At 45.2% G+C, this 18,456-nt stretch overlaps 1 protein-coding gene across 2 annotated transcripts in view; it reads right to left on the reverse strand.

The window, feature by feature from the left end:
• TSKU (tsukushi, small leucine rich proteoglycan) overlaps window positions 1-18,192 on the reverse strand; it is a 54,511-nt gene extending 36,319 nt beyond the window's left edge. The window contains exon 1 of one of the 2 annotated variants that reach the window (XM_077451425.1): window positions 17,999-18,192. Coding sequence is in view for 1 of the 2 variants with exons in the window: in XM_077451424.1 (XP_077307550.1) it covers window positions 13,027-13,069 (43 nt within the window). In the remaining variant the exon portion in view is untranslated. Of the gene's footprint in view, window positions 1-13,026; window positions 13,160-17,998 lie in introns of those variants that run through there. The other variant, XM_077451424.1, reaches the window with a different exon arrangement.
• Between the last annotated feature and the right edge of the window lie 264 nt (window positions 18,193-18,456).

An 18,456-nucleotide genomic window follows, 5' to 3' on the forward strand; every position in this document is an offset into this window, starting at 1 on the left:
TGCTCAATAAAGCTCCCCCTCCAAGTATTTCATCTGATTGCCCGGAGTTGAGCTTTAAGGCGACAAGAACGATGGAGTTACTATGGCTGAAGGCGGATAGGAAGGACGGGACCAAACTTTCGGGTTTTGTTGCTGAATTGTAAAGCGAATGGAAGTCACAGAATAACCTACAGCCCGTTAGTTCCCTGGGAAGGAAGTTTACATTCGGGAGGAGCACATCTCCACCACATCAAGAGCCAGGATATTACACGTCCCCTGCAGGCTAGTTAACAATTGCAACAGTTTTACAACTTGTTGGCCACCATAAAACAAGAGCGCAGGGCTGAATAGGCCAGTAAACAGCGGGAGATGTTTAGTATTCTGACCCACGCGTTCCTCTAGCCGGAGGATGGAGCCAGCCAAGACTGGAGCCCGAAAGACACTCAGCCATTGTCAGGGCACAGCCACATTCAACAGAGGCCATTGACAGGAGGGATCAGGGAGGTACGGCATGTAACCGAGGACCGTACCCCTTCCCACAGCCCACTACCAGCGTCTGAACCCAACAACTTTGTAATCGTTAATACATTGTTAAATGGATTTAAAAAAAAAAAAAAAAAAAAAATATATATATATATATATATATATATATATATATATACACACACACACACACACACACACACACACACACGATCAGTCTCTTGCCGTCCTTGTACAGCAGAACTCAGACTAAGAGAGAGAGAGAAGCCGTACAAGGCGCTAAATCAGCTAATGTGCTGACAAGGAGCATGCTGATAGGAGGAGAAAGCAGAGCGACAGATAGATGAGCCAATCACTGTGCTGCCACAGACTGGGGGGGGGGGGGGGGGGGGTCAGTCTAGGACAGTGATGGTGAACCTTGGCACCCCAGATGTTTTGGAACTACATTTCCCATGATGCTCATGCACTCTACAGTGTAGCTGAGCATCATGGGAAATGCATAGCTCCCAACTGTCCCCGATTTGCAGAAATGTCCCTCTGTCCCCTCATTCCTCCTCATTTGTCCCTCATTTTGGTCTGGTCTATATAGCTGTATATAAAATGTACTTTGTATCTATCAAAAAAAGTACTAAACCTTTCATCTGATTTCTAAAACTGTTTCATTTGTAAATTTCAAAAGCCAATATAAAAAAAAAAAAAAAAGAGAACTACTGCAGGGAGATCTCTAGAATGAAGATGAATATTACATCAAGTGTTTTTTTGTTTTGTTTTAACCTTCAATGGGCGTTCCAAAAGGCAGTAATGTGTTAACATGGAACATATTGTAATGCAGACTGAAGAAGTTGGATTAAAAACAGCAAAACCCCCAGGACTGGCCGCCGCCAAAACCCCCACCACCAAACCCCCCCCCCCCCCCCCCCAGGACTGGCCGCCACCAAACCACCCACCCCTCCCCCAGGACTGGCCGCCACCAAACCCCCTCCCCAGGACTGGCCGCCACCAAACCCCCCCCCCCCAGGACTGGCCGCCACCAAACCCCCCCCCCCCCCAGGAATGGCCGCCACCAAACCCCCCCCCCCCCTCCAGGAATGGCCGCCACAAACCCCCCCCCCCTCCAGGAATGGCCGCCACCAAACCCCCCCCCCCCAGGACTGGCCGCCACCAAACACCCCCCCCCCCCCCCCCCCCCAGGACTGGCCGCCACCAAACCCCCCCCCCCCCCCAGGACTGGCCGCCACCAAACCCCCCCCCCCCCCCAGGACTGGCCGCCACCAAACCCCCCCCCCAGGACTGGCCGCCACCAAACCCCCCCCCCCCAGGACTGGCCGCCACCAAACCCCCCCCCCCCCCCCAGGACTGGGTTTTAAAGATATACAGAGAAAAAAATACTTTTTTGAACTTTGGGCAACTTGTACAAGTTGTAGAATCCCGATCAGGGTGCTCCAGCTGTCCCCACTGGGGAGATCTCTCCCCTTTGTGTGTCCTTGTGGACCATTGCCACTGAAAGTGTCTCTGCAACAGGAAAGTGGAGGTAGGACTAGGATAATGAATATTGGAAGTACAAAATTTCCAGATCACAAATCTGTGACTCCGATTGGCTTTAAGGGCAGCGGTGAAAAAAATTAATAAAAGCCCACACATCCTCTACTGAACCTACAGGTCACCTTGGTGCATTCCCTGCCTGTAATCAATGAACCTCCGACCTCTACAAGGTTATACAGCAGGACACTGTAACCCACCACTCTGCCCATGATCACTCACTGTCACAATATCAGCGAAGCTCAGCCGTTCAGTGCTGAAATGTAAACACCGCCTGGAATTAACAAGCGCAGACACAGGCTGCTGCGATAATCCACTGATGCTGCCAAACACTAAATGCGCACAACCTTCTTTGATGCACTTCAATAAGAACCCAACGTACCGTGCTGTGTATAGACGTCGTACCGCATAAAGAAAAGACGACTTCCAAGATCGAATAAAGAAGAATACTACAAGCAGGGCTGTGAAGGAGGGGCAATCACCCCCAAGTGCAACACCCTTGCCCAAAATGTGAAGGGGGCTGCTTAGCAGGCACTCTCCAGATCAGTTGTGGGCAACTAGCAAACCATGGCCTCCCTTCTCCTGGGCTCTAACAACTACTTGCATACCACATGGGTGATCAACCTGCGGCCCTCCAGCTGTTGCGAAACTACAAGTCCCATGAGGCATTGCAAGGCTGACAGTCACAAGCATGATGGTACTTGTAGTTCTGCAACAGCTGGAGGGCCACAGGTTGAGCACCTACAGCTTACCACCAACGTTCCCACTCTCTACCCCCTTCATCTCAACCGCCACAGCAGACACGAAAAAATATGATTGGGTAACCATCTATCCATCTCCAGCCTATGCACACACAGTCCATGCCAACTGTGGGCAACCGGAGTATGGTGGGGGGGGGCGAGAATGGGCATGCCCAGAGCAGGAAGGCGGTACATCCATCTATGACATGTACTAGCAGCAGAAGATGGGGTGCAACCTTGCACCGTTAGATGACAATGTCCTGGCACTGCCAACTGTAGGTCATTCAGAACTTCCTAAAGCCCCATAACAGGTGGTCTATAGCCAGTATGGACCTGGGGCTGGGGATAAACAATGCTTTGCAGGCCTGAATACAAAAACATAATAAAAATGAACTTTTCTTTATTATTGTTACATTTGTATAAGCAATTATTTTTTTTTTTTCCATAAGGTCGACTATACCATTAAATTAGAACATATGGCTCAGCAAAAAAAAAAAAAAAGCAGTGCCCTCCGATTACTCCTGTATTGTAACTAAACTGTTTGTCCTGTTGTAAAGCACTGAAAACTGTTGGTGCTATATACATTTATTATTATTATCTGTATTGGGGTGGAAAAAAAATAAAAAATTTAATTGGTCGCAGTTGACCACCTTCTGAAACTGCTGGTTGCCCAATGGTCTTCGTTACTACCAAGGAGGTCAACTCACTTGACAGATAAGGTACATAGATAAAGATTTCGGATTTGACTGTCTGCCTGTTAGTTGTGATGCAGAATGTATTTCCCTCAGATACAGAGAAATAATTACCATTTATTGGAGGGAGATGAGCGAGAAGTTACAGATTTCTCTACATGCTCTTTTCTTGCAACATCAGGGTTTCAATCAGCTAAAAACAAAATTCAGATATGAATCTGAAAAATACACGGTTTCACTTTAAGTGAAGAAAAAAATAAAAAAAATAAAAAGTCTTGAGGTTTAACGAGTGTTCCGAATCTGGCCAGAATCTAAGTAAATTGTCAGGAGATTTCCTCCAAGCTAATAAGGGAGGGGCCCGTCACACCGATCGCTAAACACGTTCTGCACAGTATAAACAAAATCACATGGCCCTATCCGCTCCAACACACTATACATTACGCAAGCCTTGCAATTTAGTAGTTCTTAGGTTTAAAAAAATAAATAAATAAAATCTCCTGTTATATCTTTGCACAAGGAGCGAAGACAAAATAAATAAATAAATCTAGATATAGCAAGTGGTCCATTGAGTTTGCTGCCCCCCCCCCCCCCCCCCCCCGTTTTACTTTTGAAGATACAAAAAAAAAAAAATATATATATTATATAAAGATATAAAATACACACACACTAGGGGGGGGATCATCCTTATGTATGCAGGCTTGAAGCGCTGCCCTAGAATCTTTTTTTTCAGAGTGGTCATCAATGGCCCCAAACAATCCAATTGGATCCAGCAGAGTCAAAGTAATCTTCACAGCAGGTACCATAAGAGGTTAGGCCAGCCATAGACCGAGCCAATTTCTGGCCTGCAACCACAGGTTGCAGGAAAGTAAATTGCTCGATTCCCATCAGATCCATCCAACAGAGCCATTGTGTTGTCCCGAGGGGATAAGGAGAAAGCCAGTGATTATAGCTAGTGGCTATAACAGCCGCTAGCAATCATCGCAGGTAAAATCCAACAGGCTGGTGGTACCCAATCTACTTTGGTACATGCAACCTGCCCATACACGGTTTAAAGCTTGACTGGCTCCTGCTGAACCGGGTGAGATTCAAAGTGTCTATGGCTGGCTTTAGACTCCTAGCCTCCCTCCCATTTTCGGTTATGGGTTAGTCACGGTTTAGTCTCATATACTATAAGTCAATGGTCCCCAATCCCCAGAACAGTACTGGTCTGTGGCTTGTTAGGAACTGGGCCGCACAGTCAGGGGTGAGCAAAGCTTCATCTGTATTTACAGTCACTTCCATTACCGCCTGAGGTCCACCTCCAGTCTATTTTAGCGGCAGCATTAGACTCTCATAAGCATGAACCCTACTGTAAAGGCTCTAATGTTGTGTGCTCCTTATGAGAATCCAATGGAAAAAAAAAATTATATATATATATATATATATATATATATATATATATATATATATATATATATATTATATACACACACATATATACATATACACACACACACATATATACATATACATACACACACACTTTTTTTCTAGGTTTGTCCAATACTATAAGGCCTGGTTTACATCTATGCATTTTTTTTAGTGCATTTTCAGTTTTGCAGAAACGCACTACAGTCTATTCAACATAGGTTCTTATGGATGTAGTTCACATCTGGGCATTTTATGGAAAGGGCATTTGTATTGAAAAAACACAAAATGCACCTGGAATATGCAAACTGCAACCTGCTTAGGAGGTGAAGCAGGCCTAAGGCTCCATTCATACTTATGCATTTTTAGTGCTTTTTGCAGAAACACACTACAGTCCATTTAACATGATTTCCTATGGAACATATTTTGCAGTTCAATTCTGCAAAAAGCAATAAAAATGCCTAGGTGTGAATCAGGCCTTAAGCCCTGAGAAAATATTTAAGAAAATAGGAGGTGGATGACCACACACCCGATGATAAATGTCAGATTTTTTTATTTTTTTATTTCAACAAGTTAAAATCTTGACAGCCGCACAAGCATAAGAGGGAAACGCAGTTGATGCGTTTCACATCAGAACATTAATTATAACCTGAAAATCGAATGCCTGATCTGAGGTGGCGCTTAAATCATCCCAACCCCTCCCCCCGTGGAAAGTTTGTCTTCCACAAACTGGCCCCTGGTGTCAGAAAAGTTGGGAACCGCTGCAAAAAAAAGGCAAGATATTGTAGACACCTAAGCATCACACCTACCTATATGGTCAAGTTTATGTGGACATCCCCTCCAATTATTGAAGGTTTTGGCAATAAAGGGCTCTGTTAATTCTACTTTAGGAGGCCATTTTCTGTCTTAGCATTACAGTACCCCCTGTGTACAACACCAGCTCCATGAAGACATGACAGAGTTTGCCGTGGGACGAACTTACACAGAGCCCCAACCTCGACACCCTACTGAAAACCTTTGGGATGAATTGGAATGCCGATGGTAAGCCAGGTCTTCTCATCCTACATCAGTGCCTGATCTCACAAGTGCCCTTTTAGCTGAATGGACACAATTTCCCAGACACCAAAATCTGGTGGAAAGTCTTCGTAGAGGAGTGGAGGCTACATAACCCGAAAAAGGGATCCAACTCCATATTACTGCTCTAGGCTTTAGAGTGGAATGTTCAGCAAGCTCGTATATAGGGTCAGGTGTCCACAAAATTTTTGGCTATATACAGTAGTGTAGCTCATACTGAGATATCTCCATGGCACTCATTTCAAAAAGACAAGAATATACCGTTAAAGTTGGTACACTAAAAAAATAAAAAAAAATAAAAAAAGTCTGTGGAAACAGTCACTGTAGGGCAGCAATTCTGTTAATATCATTCCAGTGGACTCTGTGAGAGATTTAATGTGATCGTTGGTATTTTTTATGCTATCCCATCTACCAGCACCTGAACAAAGGGGTCTCTTAAAGTGGATGTAAACCCACTCTCATCCTTTCTAAACTACTGCAATATTGGTTATCTAGAAGGATATACATGTCTCCTGCATTCATACTTATCTGTCAAATGTCTCCCCTCTGTCTGCTATGAGAACTGAAAAACTGCAGATTTTGTGGGTGGGTCTGTTTTCCAGGGCTCGGTGGGTGGAGTTGTGATGTCAGTAGACTCCCCGCCCACCTCTACACTCCCCTTATCAATATGCATTTTCTCCTGTGTATTTCTTACACTGAACTTCTGCTATGATCACCAACATCCAGTCAAAACCCAGAAAAGTCCCCACATGACTTCAGCATGCCAAATCATGCTGAGGTGTGGAACAGCCAATCCTTGCAGAGCTGCAGAAGGCAGTTAAGGCAATTAAATAAATGCATGTCTCTTAGGCTAGTGCACAAGATATGTAAATCACCTGTCACTCACAGCAAGGGGGAGGATTTGACAAAGTTTTTCTCTGCTTGTCAAGATTTATCGCACTGAGGCCGGGTTCACACCGCTGCGATGCGGGAACGCCGCGAATCCGCAGCGTTTTCCCGCATCGCATTACTCCCGCTGGCAGTTCACACTGCCCTATGCGGACGACTGGGAGTGTCAATGATACGTTAATGACACCCCCAGATCCGTCCGCATATCGCAGTGCAGGAATGGGATCTCATGGGGGTTCACACCATGCGATCCGGATTCTGTTGCGGACCAAAAAAAGGGTCCCGTGCGAGTTTGCTGCGGGAGCGATGCGAATTCAGCCATACTATCTGTATGGCTGAACTCGCATCGTTACGGAGATCGGATGTGATTTGCGGTGCGAATCACATCCGGATCTCCCCCCGCAGCAGTGTGAACCCAGCCTGAACAATAAAAGAGGATTGCTCAGAGCTGGATTAACCCTTTGTGGCAAGACTGGGCTCAAATGATAAGAAATCTTATACTCTACGTTATGACATCAAAAAATAAATAAATCGGGTTTACATCCACTTTAATGACTTTTTTGCTACGGTACCTCTCCCACATAACAGTTCTCTAACGATCCCTGACAGTACAGCCAAAAAAAAAAAATGTCATACCTCTCTGGACTCTTAAGGTAAAGCTGATTTTTACACAGAGTTTTCACAGCTATGTACAAATTGTAGATATAAGGCTGGGTTCACAATTTTGCAAATTGGATACAGGTTTCTACGCATAGCAGGAGATCGTGGCCACCTCTCTATGGAGCCGGTGATGTGTCAAATTGTGTCCCCCATTGGATAGCGTCCGCCCTGTACTGCACTTGCTCAGTACGGAGGACAAGGAAAAGCTGAAAGTCTCCGAAGATAAACGGCGCCTGAGCACTGAGTCCAGGTTCAAGCCCCACCATCCAAGTGGACACAGAGTTAGAATAAAAAATAGCCTAGCGAAGCGAGGCCGTGCCCGAAGCGTGGCGAGCGAAGAGACCCCACGAGGAGCCCTGTTACTATGAGTTACCGTATGCCCACTTGGATGGTGGGGCTTGCACCTGGACTCAGTGCGCAGGCGCCATTCTTCTTCAGAGATTTTCGGAGTCTCCCTCTCCTCCGTACTGCACAAGCGCTGTGCCTGCGCAGTACGGGGCAGACACTATCCGATGGCTGGACACTTTTTGACAGAACACTGGTTCACATATCTCCGCAGCAACTCTGGTGCGAATTTCACAGGAGGCCTGTGGGTCTTTTGGTCCATTTTGGGTTTGAATTCAGCCCAATCTTCGGGCCAAGAGACATAGTAATACTAAGCTTAGAGAACAATCTCTATACACAGGTAATGTTAGAATAGATGGGCATAAGGAATAGCAAGAGTCACTTTCAGACATCATGGGAGCAATCTGGTCAGCAACTAAACAGAACTGAAAGTAGTTTGGTTGGAGTGGGGACTAAGCTTTTAACCTCCAAGTACAGAGGAAAGTACGGCATGACCAGCACTTCTGAGTAATAAATAGAGGGACCAGCAACCAAAATTCAGGAACATTGTGAAATAAAGTAAAAAACACCCTCTGTCTCATCCAAACTTCCCAAAATCAGTTCCAACTAGCATGGTGACCAGAGAGACTGCAATAAACACTAATAAACACTGCAATAAACCCCAGACAACAGAAAAGCCTCATGTCAAGCACTTACAACATTAGCTACTTTTAGTATTTTTTTCTGTGGCCATTCCTGGTCACTTTGTGGTCCCTAGTTGAGATATTAGGCTAAGTGCATAGAGCCTTGTATTTGTTAAAATATGGTACAGCACATGGTAAGCTCTCTTTTCCTACCTGAGGTATTAAAGCTTAAAAAAAAAAAAAAAAAAAAAAAAAAAAAAGAAGAAGAAGAAGAAGAAGAAGAAGAAGGTAGATTGACAAACGATTCCCAATTTAAAGATGATTTGATTACTGCAACCATAACCAACTAGAGTTACCACCTCATCGCTTTAAACCCGAACAACTTTGAATTACACAGGTTCTGAGGCTAATTAAATGCAGATAAGGCACAGAGTTTAAATTACCGCCTTGAGCAGCCACAGAATCTGTGTAATTAATGTGTGTTTGGGTTTAAAGGGATGAGGTGGCAACCATATAACCAACACGTTTTAGGGTTTAGACATAGCCCTTCATCAGGGTGTTATTAGTGTACAGTATAAAATGCCAACATAAAAAAAAAAAACATTAGTCAAATTTACCCAGGATAAAGACTATCTCAGAGAAGAGTGTCATTTGTAGTAGGCCATCAGCTGAAAGAGGTTTTTGTTAAAAGAAGGTTCAAGGAAAAAAAATAAATAAAAAAAAATTAGACGTCAGCAGCTACAGATACTGTAGCTGCTGTGGAAAACATGCATCAATTGCATTAGGGGACGCCACCTTGGACTTTCTAAGTGGCAGAATAAAAATATATATATATTTATATTTATTTATTATTTTTTTTCCAACCAAAATTAGGTAAAAAGGCACAGTAGTGCCAACTTTATTAATATACAAAAAATAGAAAAAGTGCATATATCATACAAACATGCTTAACTAGAACAAGTTTTAACAATGCATCAATCAATAGACATATAGGGCATCATAGAATAACCCAAACGTGTGACTCTAAAATGCCATCCATACTGTAGCTGCTGAATTTTCATAAAAAAGGGTCAGTTGCCTGTCCAAGGACTTACCACTCTCACCCAAGCGGGTTCTTCGCCGTTTTTCAGATCCCCAGCATGTGAGAGAAGCCGGCTGTTACTCCTTGTAGCTTCACAGCTGGCTTCCCACCAGGGTTGCCAACCCCTCGCAGCATGTTTTACTGACAAAATATGGAATTTTTTTTTTTTTTTTTTTACATTTTTCACCCGAATGCATTCAGGTGAAAAACCACAAGGGTTTACAACCCCTTTAAGTTGTGGGTGGTCCTTTTGGCACCACCCAGCTTAAAGCTTTTGTTACCCCAACACTTCATATTCCCGATATGTACCTGTATGGGAAAGTGTCCTGCTCTCTTTGTATTGCTTCCTTTGTGTTAAATCCCAGGTGTTCCTGCCAGTGCCTCCGCTTTCCTTAAAAGCTGACCACACTAAGCAGGAAAAACGCACCATGGTCAATTCCCTAGCTATACTGGAAACTCATCCTGCCCTCCTCCAATGATCAGACTTGTCTTGACCCCCGACCCCCTCCCCCACCCGCAGCCTTTTAATGGAAAGTTTGGTGTGCTGCGGAGTCTCCTCCCCCCCAGCTATTATGTAGCTGTGAACAGAGATCTCTCTCTCCCCCCCCCCTATATATCCCCCCCAATCTCTATAGATATAGATATTTTCCCTTTCATTTTTATTTTAGCCTGAATGGGTTGTTTTTTCAATGCGATTATTTTCTTAAAGGCGAACCCGGTGGAAAATAAAACATCAGAACAGCAACTGTATCTAAATCAGATGCATCCACTGTTCAGGTATTTAGCAGATGCAGGTCCCTCTGGCTGCTGAATACTTTAGCTGGCAAGGAAGATTCCTTTAACCACTCTGTTTAGCATAGATGAATGGATTGATTCGATTTCACTCAGCCTGCTCAAAATCTGTGTGTGTATAGACAGCATTAGGCAGTGATTTATCTGCAACAAAACTGCTCTTCCAGCAAGGCAACCCAGCTAGAGAACGAATGTAGACAAAGCCAGACGCAGGCCAAACTGATTGCAGGGTTTGGGTCACCATACTCAAACACCATGATGATGTGTGAGCCACTCATCCCAATGCCCACATTAAGGCTCGTCATACAAGGGAGTATGACAGGCTTCATACCCTTGGCAAGGATCAGAACTGCCAGCCAAGTTGCATGGTGAGCGTGCCCTTAAAAAAAAAGCAGTCGTTTCCACCGATCTCAATGGTGTTTAATTCCAGAGGACGGGGTCTTGGAGTAGAAGGAAAGTCAGCCAGCCAGCCTTACACAAGCCTTAGAACTATTCTGATACAGGTTACCACTAGCAGGTGACTATAGGGCACATAGTTTAGGGGACTGCTTGATAAACCGATGCACCCCCACAAGGAGCGACAGGCCAGTGACCCTTGGGCTAATTCGCTGCTAGCTGTCACCAGGTTGCGGCTCTCGAGTTTGCCCAACCAAGGGGGCTCAGGAGCAGGGTGGCTTCGTTAAGGAGACAGGATAGGGGCAGGTGGCAGGCAAGAGAGTAGTTCATGTCAAAAAGTAGTGGTCAAGGCAGGTAAGAGAGCAATCAGTGTCCAGGCAGGAGGTTAAGGTGGTAAGCAAGGTGGACAGCAAAGATTAAGCAACAGGGGCTGTAGGTGAGCAGGGTCAGCAACAGGTACCCAAAAAAAAAAAAAAAAAGAAAAAAGGAAAGCAATCCCACAGCATGGCAGGAAGGCCTGTCTGCTTAAAAATGCATTCTGTGCCCCCCTCAAATTCCAAATTACCAGAACAATTTGCAGCATTCTCAAACACAAACACTTATCTCTGCTCAGCACTGATAAGCTCTGCATCCACCCCTGGCCAAAACAAGCTTTAAGAACTTAAAAAATGTGGTTCAATAAGAAAAAAAAAAAAAAAGAAAAAAAAAAAAGCAAAAAAAAATCCAACATTCGGTTACCGTAATAAAGAAATGCAACTTGTCTGGGAAGTTTTACAGGCACAGCCCTGAGTTTTAAACCACTCACTGTGACATCAAATGGAATGTTTTTTTTTGGCTTCTGCAAGAACAGCTGGAAAGCGGATTTTGGGAGAAGATCGTGACGATGGAAAAAAAAACGCTCCAAGGTCACAGCTGCGGCTCACTCTGAATATAATAAATCAGACACACAAAGGGAGCCTTGCTGCTTGACCCACTATGGATTTCTGCTGGCAAAAAAAAAAAAAAAAAAAAAATTATTTCAAAAAGAAAAAAAACAAAAACAAACAAACAAACAGAAGACAAGTGTAGGCAGCATAAGGGGAAAGACCCAGTTAAAACCACTTCGTAAAACACCCCCAAAAGTGACTTGGGGTGCCCTGAATCCAACTAGATGTGAACATTTCATTTTTACAGTCAATGGACACAGTCATGTCCATTTTTAAATATTTGAGCTGCTGACTACGGTGCTCACCAAAAAGTCTGCATGACCCGACTCCTGAGATGTCACAATAGACAGCAACAATACCATTTTCAAAAAAAGTTCAGAGCCCCAAGATAGTGCCATCACTCTGCTACAGGCAAAAGGAAGCATTTGCATCCGCCGGACCCTGTCCACAGTCTCTTGACCCCCTCCCCCGGACCCTGTCCACAGTCTCTTGATCCCCTTCCCCCGGACCCTGTCCACAGTCTCTTGATCCCCCTCCCCCGGACCCTGTCCACAGTCTCTTGATCCCCCTCCCCCGGACCCTGTCCACAGTCTCTTGATCCCCCTCCCATACCCCGTCCACAGTCTCTTGATCCCCTCCCCCGGACCCTGTCCACAGTCTCTTGACCCCCTCCCGTACCCCGTCCACAGTCTCTTGACCCCCTCCCATACCCCGTCCACAGTCTCTTGACCCCCTCCCATACCCCCTCCACAGTCTCTTGACCCCCTCCCATACCCCCTCCATAGTCTCTTGACCCCCTCCCGTACCTTGTCCATAGTCTCTTGACCCCCTCCCGTACCCCGTCCATAGTCTCTTGTTCATCTCCTTTAGCCCATCCATAGTTTGTCTCCTGTAGCTTTTCCATAGTCTCTGACCATCTCCTGCTGTATATCTACAATATCTGATAGACTTCTGTAGCAATGCCATCACTGAATATCATGTGCATCCCTTGAAATAAAATGTCAAGAGCCCCTCTATGTCAAGAGCATTGACTACCACTGTCTAACCCAACTAGGGTTCCTCCAGGGGGTTGCTGGAAGATTTATGCCTCTGAGATAAGTTCCCACTGAGACCATTGGTCATTTTAGCTATCTGTAATGGGGTAACTTTTCCTAATGGACAACAAATGTAAGGAGCATTCTTTCCACTGACCCTCACACTAAGGTATCACGACTTGTAGATATAGTAATTTTTAGCAGGGGTTCCTTGAGACCAGAAAGTTGTTTCATAGGTACCTTTGTGTTAAAAAGTTTTTTTTTTTTTTTTTTTTCCAAAAAAGGACTGGCCTAACCTTTCCCCTCTATCAAAGAAAAAATGAACTGCTCCAACATACTTTAATGAGGTTTTATAGTGCCAGTATACCTTTTGTTTGTAAAGTTCTGTAGAAGATGCCGGGACTATCCATAGAACACTAGACCAGTGTCTTAGTGGTTAACTCTCTTGCCGTGCAGTGCCGAGGTCCTGAAATCAATGCTCACCCAGGAGTAAGCGGTTTCTTTTACTCTTATAAAAAAAAAAAAAAAAAAAATACACCACACTGGTGGAAAGCTGGCTGCTGCCCAGATTGGCATGCTATGCATATGACTGCGGAAGGGAGATTAGATTGCGAGCTCCGAGGGTAGGGGCTCTTGTGGTTAAACATTCTCCCTACAGCACTGCAGAAGAAAAGCTAGCAGTGCATGAAACCAGTACAACGCCAAGGAGCACCAACCCAGGACAATGCAGAGGCTTTAAGACTTGCCAAGCCGCTAGACAGGTACCCGGCAGTCCAGGATGGTTAGCCAGCTGGGGAGGGAGGGTAGTGCCTGGGCACGGGGGGGGGGGGGAAGGCGGCCGCCGGGCTCTTAGAGCTGCTGATCAAATTACTTGCAGCCGTGGCAATTTCAACTCGGCTCAAGAGACGAAGCTGGGAAAAGAAACGAACCGCAAGCCAGTGACAAATTCAGTTTACTCACAGTCAGATGTGCGTTAACCTCTTCATGGGAACTTTGTGCTCCGCAGCACAGTCAAAAAGTAGCAGTGGCCAACCTCATTACCTCCTTCATCGGAAATAAAAAAAATATATGCTTTGACTAACCCTGTCCTCAAGTACCCCCCCCCCCCAAACAGGCCAGGTTTGCAGGTTTTCCTTTATCTTGCACAGGTGCTTTAAATCACAGTCAATGGCTTAGTATTTTGGAGAGTAATTTTATCTAAGCCCTTGTACACACGGTCGGAGATTCCGACGGAATGTTTCCTATCGGACCTTCTTGTCGGATATTCCGATTGTGTGTGGTCTGCATCGGACTGTTTCAGACGAACCAACTTTTCCAACTTGCTGGTAAAATTTCCCAACAAAATGCTCCGATCGGACATACTGCGATGGACAAAGTGCCACGCATGCTCAGATCAAATTCCTAGACCAAAGCTATTGGCTACTAGCGTAAACGTAGTCCCGTCCTAACGAAATAACGTCATCACGTTATGTACAATCGGATTTTCCGACAACTTAGTCCGACCGTGTGTATGCAACATCACTTCCGGAATTACTCCGACGGATTTAGTTGTTGGAATCTCCGATCGTGTGTACAAGGGCCAAGAGAAATTCCCAAAACATGTCCTGTTGGGGGAGGGGGGTGGGGGTTGGGAACCACAGATTTAAAATGAACCCATGAACAAGATACCAATCACTTTCTAAAGGATTTGGTAAAATGTTACTAATCAGAGTGGGAAGACTCAGGTCTGCGAGAATCAAGACGACTGCAAGTCCGAGCGGAATACGGAGGATTAGCCGGCAGATGTGTGGAGTGCTAACCGACACATTATGAGGCGTCAAGGCCAGCGGGGTCTCAAGATCACCTAGCGAAAACTGGCCAAATATTGGTAAACACCGGGGAAACTTGCCGTACACTAGTATTTGCAACCTGTTAAAGTGGTTGTAAACCCTTACAAACCACTTTAACCTACATGTAAGCCTAGATTAAGGCTTACCTGTAGATCCAAGAAATATCTCCTAAACCTATGCGGTTTAGGAGATATTTACCTGAAGACAGCCACCGCTGTCTACGACACATGCGCCATAGACAGCAGCGAGCAGGCCGCAGATCACGGCGATATGCCGCTCGTTTCGGCTCCCGTGCGCATGCGCGGGAGTGACGTCAGCGCGGCTCCGGCGAATCACAGCGCCAGAGCAGCGAGACCCGGAAGTCACTTCGGGATCCATGGCAGCAGCGATCATGAAGACGGAGGACCGCTTCGGGGGCTTCGTTCTCAGGTAAGTTATTCATAATGAGCTAGTATGCTATGCATACTAGCTCATTATGCCTTTGCCTTGCAGGTTGCATTTTTTTTTTTTTTTTTTTTTAAATAGCCTTTACTTCCTCTTTAAGACTATTTCAAAAAGGTGTTAAGTACTGTTGTATGTATCGTGCTACTAATTGTAAGATTTTTATTATTTTTATTATTAGAATTCAAGAACTAGAAGAGCATAAACATGAAAAAAATAAAAATTGAAATAAAATAATTTTAATTACATTTAAATATATACTTTATTAAGTGTTATACATACACAACTCATTTCATTCAGCAAATATCTGCCAGCATACTTGATTTTTTATTTTTGACAGACTCCCTCCCACACCAGTTACATAAGACCAGAGGCGAACAGAATTCTGCAATGGCTGCGCACACCAATATCACCGCAATAATCCGATCGACCGCGTCGCTACCCCTCCCCAATGTATAAAACGATCATCAACTGCCTTTTGAATACCACTTAATGCACCAGATTTGAAGATGAACGGCGTCTGGATAACTTTGTAAACTTCTGTCTTTAAGCCCTCATTCATATTGGAGCGATCATGCGATTTGACAGGCAGAAAAAAGTTGCATGACACTTCGCACCCTGCTGTCGACATTTATCGCAATAATCCAATCGACCATTTCGCTACCCTTCCCCAATATAACAGCAATTATAAACTGCCCTGTGACTACTACATTATTTGAAGATGAGAGCGTCTGGATATGTTTGTAAACTTCTGTCTTTAATAAGCCCTCGTTAACATTTGAGTGACTTATTCGATTTGACAGGTCACAAATCGCATGACAAGTCACACCCCCATTGTCGGCAATGGTACTGTCCAAATCGGTACAACACCTTCTTTGCAGCCCTGCATCAATTAGTTCCTGCATTACTTTTGGCGATTTCGGGTGCGACTTGCTTAGACATCCATGCATGACGCCGCACAGATGTCTTCAAAGTTGCACCTGAAGTCGCACTGACGTGCGGCTTTTGAAATTGTGCGATTGTCAGATGAAGTCGCACAATTTCAGAGCCGCATTCAACGTAAACGAGGGCTAAAAATGATCCGGAACCATTACCGACATACAGCAGGATGAAAAGCGATTGGACAGGTTTAGAAAACGCTTTTTTTTTGTAAACCAATTCTAGTGCAAAGAGATCCTGAATAATCACGTTTTCATCCGTTTTAATGTAAAATTGTTTGCTGTGCTTTGTACAAGACAGAACAGACAAAAAAAGGGACTACAATGCGAGCGAAACGCATCAGTGCTAAGTCTGCTTCTTGCAGGAGATGGTAATTTATTGTAAAAATGGACGGATATCTGGGAGTCGGCAGTGGCGGGTTTGGAAAACGTGTGACCGTTTTTTTTTTCCCTGTGGCGTATGCTGCTAAAAATCGACCGATCCCGAAACTATTTGATTGTCCTTTCCCTTTCAAAGGGATCTAATTGCCAAACGTATTATCTGGGTTAAACAGAACAATCATATCGAACGACCATCTCTAAACAGCCACCTGTACGAAGAACATTAAGTCAATTACTTTCTACTGCCGTACTGAATTACAGTACCTTCTAAACAAGACACACGATAAAAAAGGCAACGAAGCGCATCAGCGACCTCAAAAGAATATGCATCCTATATATGAAATCTCAAGAGAAAGAAACTAGAACCGCCTCACCAAATCCCAGATATAATTAGTTTATTGTAAAAATGGAGCATCTCCTGCAAGAAGCAGACTCTACTGATGCGTTTCGCCAACACCTGGGCAGCAGCTGCGTCCCATTTAAGAATAAAAATTAGCGATATCTGGGATTCAGCATAGGTGCCGATTTGCTTACTTTGTCTTACGATTCCAGATGTAGGACCGATCCATGAATGGTCCAGGAATCCGTAGTTGGTTTCTATGTTATATGAACCCCCAAAAAAGTAGCTGTAGCCTTTTATCATGTTGTGTCTAGTTTAGTAATTAGCGAGTAGAAAGTCCTATGAACCAGCGAGATGGTAATCAGTCTGTGACCGAACGCTCGTGTTTTGGTGTGGGTGGCAGTTTGAAAACAGTCGCTCTAAAAAAGATTCTTTGGTTCAACGCAGATCATAAATTTGCTGGCAGATCGATCGCTTTAAAAATAAATAAATAAATGGGAAGAAATATGGATTGTTTTAGAACAGTTTGACTTGCATTGGACAACACAAGATCAGGATTTACTTCTTCCTCTTCTAAACCTGAACCCTCTCACTGCTACAAATCACATATTTATAGAAATAGAGGCTTACATCAAATATTGACAACGGCCAGAATAATAAAAACACAAGTCAGACAGAAAAGTATATAATTATATATATATACACAACACCCACCATCCCAAATTATAGGGGATACTCTCCCCATATAAAAGTATAGGGAAGACCCCCTCCTCATCCCCAACTTATGGAGAAGACCCCCCAAAATCTCAAGTTATAGGGAATACTCTCCTCATCCCCAACTTATAGGAAAGACCCCTCCTCATGTCCAGATTATGGGGGAAGACCCCCTCCTCATCCCCAATTTATAGGAAAGACCCCTCCTCATCCCCAACTTACGGGGAAGACCCCCCCAACATCTCAAGCTATAGGGAAGACCCCCCAACATCTCAAGCTATAGGGAAGACCCCCCAACATCTCAAGCTATAGGGAAGACCCCCCAACATCTCAAGCTATAGGGAAGACCCCCCAAAATCTCAAGTTAAAGGGAAGACTCTCCTCACCCCCAACTTATAGGAAAGACTGCCCTCTACCCCAACTTATAGGAAAGACCCCTCCCTCATTCCCATCTTAAAGGGAAGACCCCCCAAAATCTCAAGTTATAGGGAGACCCCATCCCAAGTCATAGGTGGCACTGCCCCTCCCCCATGCCAGGCACAGAGACCTCCCATGGACCCCCTGAGGTCAGGCACGGATCACGCCGGTCAGGAAAGTGTTGAAGGGCCCCGCATGGAGAAGTTCTACCAAGCAGAGAAGTTGCCGTGTCCCCCCCCCCCCCCGGCAGTCCGATGACCCCCCCTCCTCCTCCCGTACCTGCGGATCGGATCCCCGGAGATGGAGCGTTATGTGGGCTCTCTCATCCTGAGCGCTCCTCATTCATCTCCCCTCCGCCCGTCTATGGGGGGCGCTGTGCTCAGCTCTGCATCGCCCTGTACAGCGCGCACCGAGCTCCGCAATCCTCTGCAGCCGGGGAGAGTCTGGAGAGAGCCGAGCGAGGCCGCCCGCTAAGGCGCCGTCATACCCGAGACCAATGGCTGTGTGTGGGATGGGAGGCAACCCGCGCATCCTATTGGACGGACGATCGCGAGCCGAGAACGCATTCCTTAACCCTTACTGTGCCCGCCCACTGCCCACCCTCCGCTGCCCGGCCATAGGACGACCGAGATCTCCGGGAGGGAAGGGGTTACCGAGAGTCTGCGGGGAGAAAAGTTACCGGAGAAGAGAAAGTTCCCAACTAAAAGATACTTTGTATTCTACATTGTGTTATATCC

Source organism: Lithobates pipiens, unplaced genomic scaffold (assembly GCF_037356315.1).
Source record: "Lithobates pipiens isolate NorthernLeopardFrog02 unplaced genomic scaffold, aLitPip1_a1.2 Scaffold_23, whole genome shotgun sequence".
Taxonomy (NCBI): domain Eukaryota; kingdom Metazoa; phylum Chordata; class Amphibia; order Anura; family Ranidae; genus Lithobates; species Lithobates pipiens.